Source organism: Daphnia pulex, chromosome 12 (genome assembly GCF_021134715.1).
Source record: "Daphnia pulex isolate KAP4 chromosome 12, ASM2113471v1".
NCBI classification, from domain to species: Eukaryota; Metazoa; Arthropoda; class Branchiopoda; order Diplostraca; family Daphniidae; genus Daphnia; species Daphnia pulex.
In genome coordinates this window covers 3,025,195-3,035,772 of record NC_060028.1, presented here as the reverse complement: position 1 = coordinate 3,035,772, position 10,578 = coordinate 3,025,195, and the positions used below count along the sequence as shown (strand labels likewise).

Below are 10,578 nucleotides of genomic sequence, written 5' to 3'. Positions count from 1 at the left end.
AAAAAAAAAATGCTAGGAAAATAATCAAATCTGTTTATCCAGTCAAAGAAAAAAAAATAGATACCTCCTCACCCGTCAGTCCTCTATAGTCTATATAGGTTACTTATTTCGATATGACTTTGACTATAAGCGATTTACCAGCAGACGTCGGGACAGTCATATGTCTGGGTTGTAAAAAAGACTCGAAACCTTATTTCTCGTTACGCTTGTTTTTCAAAAAACGTACTTACCCGATCCCCCACCCCTCTTACCTACCCCTAAAATTGCCCAAGGAACAAACTTATTTTGTACGACTATATAAATTGTTTTTTTCACATTTTTTTCTCTTTTAAAGGTCAACTCAAAAACGCATTAATAACGCCACAGAATAAATATTCTTAAAACATTCATGTAATAGCATTGTATAAGGAAAATTACTTTAGATAAACTTAATAAAGCTTATTTTATTAGGAAATACATTAAAAAGTATGAATTACTTAAGTTTCGAATTCGCACTCGATTATTTAGGAGATATTGACCGGAGGCGCCGGGAGACATCAGACATCGGAGTCTGCAACTTTTTGTCAACTCTGTTTCGATAACGGTAGTCTAGATTACCGGCTCAGCTGGTCGATTGCGTGGGGAAATCCTCTTAATTAAACACGAACATAAAAACAGAAAAATTTTTCCACATCAACAGAGAACACGTGCACGGTGTATTTTTTTTTTTCAGGAGAAAGAGTCCGGGATATGGAGAAGAGGGCGGTTTTTTTTGTGGAGAATTAACAGCTAAATAAGTAACAACAAGAAAGAAAAAAAAAATAATATGAATAATGATAAAGTACGACGAACAGCAGAGTTCCACAAAGAATAATGGCTTTTCTTCACGCCGCTAACTTCCTTAGATGCCGAGGTAAAAAGTGGTGGTACTCCAATCAACCTCAGTCACCGGAATTAAAGTACAAGGAAATAATATAGTAAAGCGGGGGAAATAAAGTGCACAAGACCACTAAGAAATATTTAAACTTGGGGAATTTCACAAACATAGATTTTTTTTAAAGGAGAAAATTACCGAATCAAATCGTTCGGTAATGAAGACGAACAAACACGTATATGTTGGGCCCGATCAAAACTATTTGCCTATTGCAAACATCTTTTGACGCGTGGACTCGGCGATGTCGGTTGATGCCGGGATTTTTAGTTGTTGTTGTTGTCTTGTATGAAAATCTTTTTCGTCATTCGACTAATTTCTTTACGATAATTTTTTCCTTCAGTGGGTTGCATGTCAACTGTTATCTCTGCTGTTTCTATATAAGTTCGTTTCACGCGTGCCTGTTGGTTCAAAATTGATCGCAGAGAAGATCGCATATCAGCTTTGCCACCGAATCCTTGCTCGAACGAATAGTCAGACGATACATCTGTAACACACACAGGAATTAGTGACGCCACGCATAAAGAAAACGTGTAGCATTTAATTATTTATTCTCGTTTTCTTTCTTTACCTGGGCTTGACGGTTGGGCTCAAGCCTTAGTAAGCAACCGATCTGCTGGGTGCGAGTGTGGATGATGCCAGCACTAACGTAGTTTTCTGGGTTTGGATCAATGCCGTCTAACAATTTCATGCCTGTACCGATCAATTTCGTGCGAATGTGAGACGCGTCGATTGGTTGAGTAGCTTGGAATATTTTCTGAGCTTCTTGATTGGAACTGAACAACAAAAACGAGCCATATTAGCACACAAAACGATCAATAGTGAGTCAAAACATCGAGCTATCAAGCAACTCACCCGCTGAGATTCTTCCAACGGGTGAAAAATGCTTCCGAGTTCATTTCGGTGGGTTCAAAGAACTTGTTAATTGTCAACGGCAACTTGAGACTCAATCGCTGTTGCACTCCGTTGTAGAGGAAGAGAATAGTTAGCGTCGGATATTCTAAAAAGAAAAACAAAACAAAAAACAGTCCACATTACTCACTGACCAGGCTCGTAAAAAAGCGAAAGTAATTGCAGTGGCTGAAAAAGAAAATAAAGGCTTCACCTAAGAATTCGTCGACACACTCGACATTGACCAGCTGTTGAATTTGTGCACCGGCATCGACGTTCACATCGACGGGTTTAACTTGAAGAATCAGTTTCGTTGCTAGATCTCCCGGGGTTCCCACAGAAGACGAAAAGCCCTAAATAAATGGCCCGACAAGATTTATTGACATTTTCCAGATTCGCGAACGGAATACCAACTATACCTGTAGAGCAAATGATGTTTTGTTTCCAAAATATAGCGCAATGCGCCCGAGATTCTGACGGAATTCCGACTTGACTCCGATTTGAAGCAGGTCGTTTTCAAAGAGCACCCCGTTATTCTTGCAGGCAAACCTAACCGCAGAATCATTAGACCCATTATTTGCGTGTAGCGGAGTACAGACTGACGTTAACAGTTACAAGTTATACCACGCGGCTCAAACAAGAAACAATTCTGGCAATTTACCTTATTATAAAGTTTAGACTTTATAAGAAGTTGTAGCCAAACATCGCCAAAATTAGAAAGAAAAATGTGTCTAAGTCGAGAAGCGTTACTTTTTCAAATTGTCGATGGGTTGAAACGAAGAGCCAAATCCGTTATTGACACTTGGCGGAGAAGCTGAGCTGAATACATCGGCAAGCATGTCGACTAATGGAGCAGGATTTGGCGAGGCCGAAGACCCAGAAGGCGATGTCAAACCAAGAAGATCGGTGCTCTGGTTACTGGTATTGTGTGTGGAGTGATTGCCCACCGAGTTCAACGCGGGACTCTTCCGCTCTTTGGGAGTAGCCGAGTCGTTTCCTGCTGTTCCGGGCTCGGCAACGCGGCCTGGCTTCTTCTTCTTTAAAATAGCCAAGATGGAAGATTCCCGTTCTGGGAAAGGAGGCATCTCTTCTAGAACTGTTGCCTGTGAACAAATACGAATAATGTCTATTACATGGAAATGGCTGATTTCGGTAAACGAACCAAACAAACCCACCAAGACATCGGTTGACGCGACGATGCTAAGTTGGAGATATTCAGATGCTCGTTGCTGGAGCTCGGCATCAGCACTGCGTAGATTATTGTCAGCTTTGAACACATCTTGTATAAGATGTTTGATCTCCGGAAACAGGTTGACAAACTTAACATAGGTAGTCAGCAAAAGAGCACGGGTGTTGGCGGAACAAAGGTGGTACTAAAAGCACAAAATATTTTATGTAATTTGTAAACTGGATAAACGGATTTGAAAATAAAAATGTCTTACTTTGGAATGTAGAAGTTGGAATTGGACAGCTGGGGAAGAACGCTGATCTCCTGCAATTAGATTGCCAAACTCCCCTAAAACATAGGAACCTACTTTCACCATATTTTCGTGACATGCCGGTGCCTGGAGAGCCTGTAATATTTCCCAAAGAAAAATTAATAAAATATCAATAATAATATTAAGAGAGGGGGAAAAAAAATGCATACTTCGAACACTGTTTTAGCTGCGTAACCTTGAACGTCGTCCCTGTTTATTACAATCTGGATAACGCGGAACCAGACTTCGTCGGAAACATAATCCCCAGCAATACGAATTAAGTTGAGAATAACGTCGACGTACCACGTGTAGTCTGTAGCATATTTCTCAGCCAAAATAGCTACTTTCAACACCTGCACAGCAAATACCAATGAAATGGTATGGGTTAAATTTAAGAAATGAACAAAATAGCTCAATAGAACCCACCATTTCTTCTCGAATCGAGTAATCAGCAGTTTCAAGATAGTTTAGCATTTCCTGAACGATCTCTTCGGCATTGCTCTTGTCACACATGGCATACAAGAGATCAACTGCTCGTTGACGCACCGATACATCTCGTTCCGTCTGTAGCAAAGAGAGAATTCTAATAAAGTAATCACTGTTTTCGAGAGGAGTGAATACCTTAAGTGCATTGATGACAGTCTCCTGATGCTTCTTCACCGAGTCATGGGAAAATTCTGAAGTCGCCAAGAGGCATAGCGACTCTAGTGCTAGATACCGCAGATTTGTTTCCCGGTGGGACAAGAATTGGCCGAGCTGGTTACATCCCCGAACGAGCAATGTTGCATCACTGAAATTAAAAGACAACAAAGGTGTAAGGGACTTCACACAATATTTCCTCCGCCTCAAATAACACACTAACTGATGTGGTAATAGCAAATGCCGATTTAGAATAGGAAAAAATATTTTCTACTAGCGAAGAATTTTTTTTTAGAAAACCCACCTATCGGCGTGAATGATTAAACTGATTGCCTCAAAGAGAACAGCATTTTTAGCGTTAGAATGCTGCACTTTCTTTGATTTCGGCGGTTCTTGTGCCTTGTTTAAGATGGTTTCTAAACATTCAGTTAATCTTCCGCGGACACCGGCATCCTCTGAAATGAAATAAATAATTCATATTTAAGACAACATTAAATTGCTTCTGATTAAATTCAGAAATTTACCCGGTGGAGGGTAGTTTTGCAGTAGTCTCAGAAGTTTAACAGACAGCCAGGGAGCGGGTACAAAATAATAAGTGTAGTCCTGTAAATCTGTGTAGCTGGCTGTCACGATCTGAATGCAATTAAGAAAAACAAATTATTTATTTTTCTTTTGATTGATTTTAGTAGTAGTGTTTAGATTGATAAACAATAACATTAGTAAAGTATATTGGAATTTATATTTCGAATTTACCCGGCTGAGACGAGAGACTGCCAGGCTAACACATCCCTTGTACTCGTCAGTGTTCCGTTTCACCAGGGCTTCAATCAAAGAGGCAGCAGCCGTTACAACTCCTAAGTGCTGAAAAAAAAGAAGAAATGCTTTTGATATTATTTTGGTAAAGACCAATTCAAATCATGATGTGGACAATGGAGAGGAATATCTTGTTCGAACAACTGTCGATCTTCGACCGAAGGTTCCTCTTCTACTTCGACCAAGAAAGGCTTTGAACTTAGGAACCTAATGCCATCATGCTACCAGGTCATTCACACCTGGTCATTTAGTAAGTGGATAATTCGTGATGTCCATTCTCCGCTTGGTATGACTTCCGGGCAGGTTCGAAGCAGTCTCAGAAGACAGAGAGCAGCCGACTGCTTTACAACGTCCATAGTGTCTCTGTTTATGATGTTATATGAACAAATTTAAAATATGAAAATGTCTTATTTTTTTTTCTGCAAAGGTAATTCAAGTCACTTACCCCGACACAAGTAATTTCGGGATTTCTGTGCCAAAGGTCTCGGCCATTTCTTTGCTTCCTATGTTGGCAATGCACTGAAGTGCCAAGTTAACGTGAATGGGATTGCGTGACGCCAAATCATTCTTGATACTTTGAATAATCAATCGAATCAGATCACTGTTAGTGTTGACCAGCACTGAGATGAAAAGGTAGCCCTGACGATAGGTGTGAAATAAATATTAATAAATGAAAACTGCACTAAAATCGAAAAAGTTCAAATGGTTTGTACAATTTGCTTCTCGGTGTACTTGTTGGATGATAGAAGATTGACGGCTTCCATGTGACCAAAATCTATATCGTGTCCCAAGAGGAAGATGAATAGCAATTTGCACACATATTTCTTTTTTTGGTAGCCATCCAAGGTTTTGTCGCCTTTGAATTTGGATCGTATGTTGGCCAGCTCCTTATTAATTCGCTTTATTTCCGCTTCTTTGCTTTTACCTGCAGACAGATGGTAAAATGTAAAAAAAAAAAATGAAAAATAAACAAATAAAACAAAAACAAAATGAAATCAGAACAAAAATGAAGAAAATACACACAGTTTCGAATGTCCGAAATGAAGACGGCCAGGCCCCGCATACCATCTCCTCTGACGGCCGGCATTCTCTTTCTGTTCTCAACTGCAATAGAGATCGAAGTATTAATAAAGATACAATACTATACAAAGTATTAGGCTGTTACAGTAGTGTTTATTTTTAAAAAATTATATGTGTATATATAAATATATACGTTTGTAGAGCGCTTGCGCACAGTCGTACGTAATGGCCACCGAAGCCACAGATATTGATTTCGTGGTGCAGGTCATAAATAATCTTACAACTAAATGCATAATAATTACCATATTTTAAAATGATCTAGTCACACTACATACTCAATCATTAAAATGAAAACAATTTTTAGAAACCCTAATAATATGTGGCCCACATAAAAAAACCAAAACATTTCTACAATGATCGGGCATAATCTAGAATCACAAAATTTCAGTTCCCTGCTAATGAAGGTAATAGATAAATTAACTTGAAAATTTGAAGTGCAATAGGCTCATTGAAATGAAAATAACTGAAACTAAACTTCGAGACCACTAACATACAAAAGGATATTGTAGTGTAATAGACCAATGACACCTTCTGGTTTTTAAAGATTTCCTCATAAAACACAGATTCAAACAAAAAGACTGTTATCAAGGTCTACTCCCGAAATTTTATAAAATGAGTGGTTCCTGTCATTATAACCTAATGGAGTAAGGACTAAAGAGATCAGAAATGTCTCGTATAAGAGTAGGCATACCGTGTATATAACTAGTCCAGTACAACCGATCAAACTACCCAAAACTTGATAAAGAATAGAAATATATGTGAATATCAATGAAAAACCAAGTGCCAATTCTTACTGAGATATTCGACCGGTGAAGAAACTCCTTGCCTTTACTGTCAATGTAGTAAACCTAAGACGATACCAAATACCACCCACTTCACACATCCACGACATCTAGGACATCTAGCGGTTGAGCTGAAATTTCAATGAGCAAAACTGTTGTCTGCTTGAAATGAAATAACAATAAGGTGATGGTGATCGTCAATGCCGTAATTGCCGCATGCACCTGCTAATAAAAAGTCCGATTTGAACAAGCCAGCACGTTTTGTAACTTGCTCCAAGGTTTCAAAACAAATGCTATAATCTCCTTCATTTCACTAACTACCGTTCATCTCCTACTTCCAGTAACGTTTTGGCTAGACAATTCCAAACTTTATACTGAAGTAGAATGAATCAAGTCAAGGTATGGCCCTCTTTTATTTATTTTTGTTTTAATATTTCCAACTTCAAAGAGTCTCATTTTATGTACAATGTATGATTTTTCTATTAACTTAATTTTTGTATTAAGACTTTAATATGATTTTTTCTTTTCCATGAAGAATGAAGAAAAACATGTGCCAAAAGAGTTGTGCTCTGTTTGCAATATACAAATAGACCGCATCAGTATGGAGCAACATTTGAAAGGAAAAAAGCATATTTTGCTAGTTAATCAAATAAAAATGAAAAAGAGAATTTCTCAACAAATTAGCAGTGAAGGAATCTATATTACTGGTAATTCAAAGATACCTGAGAAATCTTTATTCTGTGTTCAGTATTTTGAAATATTTTCTATCCATTTAAAACTAGGAATTCCAACTTCCCTAAGGAAAGACAAACTAGTAAAACATTTCAAACAATTTGGACAAGTAATAGCCATTTTAAGGAATGAAACGGAAAACACAGGATTGTTGCAGTTCAGAACAAAGTTGGTTAAATTTTTCACAATCATCAACAATATTTTTGTATCAATGTTTAACTTAGATTTTGTTTTTAACCTTTAAAGAAAGCAAGCAGATATGGCACTGAAATGCTCTCATCATGTGGAAGGAAGTTTGTTGGGAGTGCAACCAAGAAATCAAGTTGAACATAATCTAACAAACTCATCATCCAAAGGTTTTTAAATTTAAGTTGTAATTTTTTTTAAACATCTGAGTTTATATTAGTTGCTGCTTAATCTAATTTTGATTGATGTTAACATATTTTGTAAATTAGTTTTAATTGTCATCTTCAAATAGGATTATAATATGTTTGCAGTTTATTAATGTGATAAGTCGGTTGAAAATCATTCTTATATGGGAACGGGTATCCGATTTTACGATACCAAAATTATTTTGATTATGATCGCTTTGTTCAATCACGTTAGTAAGATTCCCTTTTTTTAATTTCTAGGTTCAGCTGGATTATTTGACGAAATTGAGGTTTTCAAAAGAAAATTTGAAGAAACTTTAAAATCAAATGCTGTGATACCTGTAGATGAGCAAATTCATTTATTGGTTAAGATAGTAGAAACTACAGAAGAAGAAAAAAGCACGAAGTCTCAGATCATATCATCTTTAGAGGAATGGCTGTCGCTCGAGTTTCCTGGCTGTTGCCTTCATCTTTTTGGATCATCCGTTACTGGATTAGCCTTTCGCAATGATTCTGATCTTGACATTTTCTTGGAGATTCCTAAATGTATGATATAGAAGAACTGCAAAAAAATTTAATTATACGTCATATATTTCGTAAAACAACTAAAAGAATCTGTTATTTTTCATTTTTTTTTTACAGATGATGAAGGACTTGCTGTAGCAGATGCTTCTTTATCGGATGAAAAATTAACAGAGAAAAAAAGGGAGTATATGTTGAAAACTCTTCGTCGAGCTTCTAATATCATACGCAGTCATCCGGACATAACAGACCTGTTTGTTGTTTCTAATGCTCGTATCCCTGTTTCCAAATTTGTCTACAGTGCGATAGGGGTTAAATGTGATCTCACTTGTAACAACATCATTGCCGTCCAGAACTCTAAACTGTTGTATTCCTTACAAAGTTTAGATGTTCGCATCAGACCTTACCTCTACGCGCTTAAATTTTGGGCTAAAAGTCATCGTTTAATTAGTTCTCCTGAATCGACGTTATCTAGTTATGCCTTGACTCTTATGGCTGTGTTCTATTTACAACAAACTGATCCCCCTCTAGTTCCATCTATAGAGTCCTTACAAAGTGAAGTGCCACAGGAAAAAAAGATATATTGTAACGGCTGGAATATAAGCTTCCAGGTCCCATTGGATACAGGAAAATCACCAACTCAAGCGACCTCCGAGATGTCCATAATTTATTTATTGATTGGATTTTTTCGATTTTACCAAAAGTTAAATGCTAACGAAGTGGTAGTGTGTCCACGCATAGGAAAATGTTTACTCAAAACTGAATTCGTCGATGCGCCTCATTCGCCTGAATGTCGATCAACCTTGCTGTGTAACACCAAACAAGGCGATTCAAGACCTCCTTTAAAAATAAGTCTACTCTCCGTTCAAGATCCATTCGAACTTAATTTCAACGTTAGTTTTAATTTCCGACATTTCGAGTTGTTTCAGTCGCTATGTGAATTGGCTGAGCGTACGTGTTTGAGAATAGTTGACGTTAAAAAAAGTGACAAGCAGTCCGCCTTACCCGCACTATTTAAAGTTCCTCTCAAAACCAAACATGCCTCAAAGGCCAAAAGAAACCCTACCCAGTCTTCAGTGCTTCTCAAATTCGTATCACTTGATGGTGTGGCTAGTCTTGAAAATGTAAAAAAACTGTGCCAGTCTGTTGGCCAGTTCATTATTAGTTTGTTCATTTTTTCTTATGGTATTCGAGTAGAGGAAACCACTCAGATTGAAAGCAAACAACGAAAATTGGATGATTGTGATCTCGAAGTTCTGGTTGGAAATGATTCGATTGTTAAATGGAGAACTAATTACTCAATGACTTTACCATTTGACATTTTTAACAAACGAGATGAGTTATCAAGTGAGATTCATAAAGGAAATGATAAAAATTCTTTGCTCGATCAGGAAAAAACTATAACATCGTTAATTTCTAGTGAAAATGCCTTATTTGAAAATGTAAATCCATTCGCGATTGTGAATTTCTCTATTACTTGTGATGCCAAATTTCCGATTGTAGCTCTACATTTTGGAAACACAGATATCCCCGAATCAGTTTTTGTGAAACTTGTGAACAATGTTCGTCGCTTTGTAACAAAATCTGTAAAGCATCATTTGATAGCAAGCGAATTGCCTTATGAACTGAGCTAGTGGAGTCGTTTTCACTTTAAATAAAAGAGCCGAATAATACCTCATCAGTAGTTTTTATCTGTACCACTTTGTAAGTACGGGGGGAGGGGAGGACCGCAGGATCTGTACGGTGTTTTAATCCCACGAATTGGGATAAAATAAGAAATTTTTACCATTGTCGAAGGTTAATTAAATGCAAAGTCCTCATTTCTTTAAAAAAAAAAACGCCGCTATGTGTCGGCCTTTGAAACTAGATTGTTCGTATTAATTGCGAGTAGAAAGGATAATTTAAGGTACCGTAAATATGTTATTGTCAACAAAAATTGTAATTTAGATGGCGATTGAGTGTACCGTCATTTAGCAAGACTATAGGGCTCTTTCGGATCTGTTTTCTTTAGCCGTTTTATCTGGCGACGCAGCATCGCTCTAGACTTTTTTAGCGCGAGAACGGGGAGAAGAGGGAGAATGGGACGAGTGGGAGGGAGGAGGGCGTACGAAAAAAAGGGGACCCACGTTTCCTCTTCTCCTTCATTCGTCCCATTCTCCCTCTTCTCCCCGTTCTCGCGCTAAAAAAGTCTACCAGCCATGCTGCGTTGCCAGATAAAACGGCTAAAGAAAACAGATCCGAAAGAGCCCTATAGCTAGGGCTGTGGCCCGGGCGATGAAAACCCGGGCCACCGCCCGGGCTGAACGAAAAAAAACCCAACCCGACTCGACCCACCGAGGCATTTTTTTTAACGGGGCGGG

At 37.9% G+C, this 10,578-nt stretch overlaps 2 protein-coding genes across 3 annotated transcripts; one reads left to right on the top strand and one right to left on the bottom strand.

Moving 5' to 3' along the window:
• Positions 1-672: 672 nt before the first annotated feature.
• On the bottom strand, positions 673-6,729 carry LOC124208640 (AP-2 complex subunit alpha-like). Of its 2 annotated transcripts, XM_046606484.1 has the most exons (20): positions 6,606-6,656; positions 6,503-6,546; positions 5,755-5,835; positions 5,445-5,656; positions 5,177-5,370; positions 4,971-5,094; positions 4,672-4,779; positions 4,443-4,551; positions 4,223-4,373; positions 3,901-4,069; positions 3,706-3,843; positions 3,450-3,632; positions 3,244-3,375; positions 2,977-3,174; positions 2,552-2,904; positions 2,221-2,350; positions 2,016-2,154; positions 1,766-1,910; positions 1,482-1,686; positions 673-1,397 (listed from the first exon to the last, which is right to left on the bottom strand). In XM_046606484.1, exons 3-20 carry the CDS (start codon positions 5,816-5,818, stop codon positions 1,320-1,322), a joined length of 2,832 nt encoding a protein of 943 aa, XP_046462440.1. In that variant the 5' UTR covers positions 5,819-5,835; positions 6,503-6,546; positions 6,606-6,656; the 3' UTR covers positions 673-1,319. The 2 variants fall into 2 exon arrangements, with proteins under 2 accessions (XP_046462440.1, XP_046462439.1); XM_046606483.1 differs by lacking the exon at positions 6,503-6,546 and having other exon boundaries at positions 6,606-6,729.
• A 35-nt stretch (positions 6,730-6,764) lies between these two features.
• LOC124208641 (speckle targeted PIP5K1A-regulated poly(A) polymerase-like) lies at positions 6,765-9,896 on the top strand. Its single transcript, XM_046606486.1, has 7 exons — positions 6,765-6,871; positions 6,935-6,992; positions 7,129-7,300; positions 7,376-7,493; positions 7,572-7,681; positions 7,958-8,242; positions 8,339-9,896. Exons 2-7 carry the CDS (start codon positions 6,978-6,980, stop codon positions 9,850-9,852), a joined length of 2,214 nt encoding a protein of 737 aa, XP_046462442.1. The 5' UTR covers positions 6,765-6,871; positions 6,935-6,977; the 3' UTR covers positions 9,853-9,896.
• Positions 9,897-10,578: the final 682 nt, after the last annotated feature.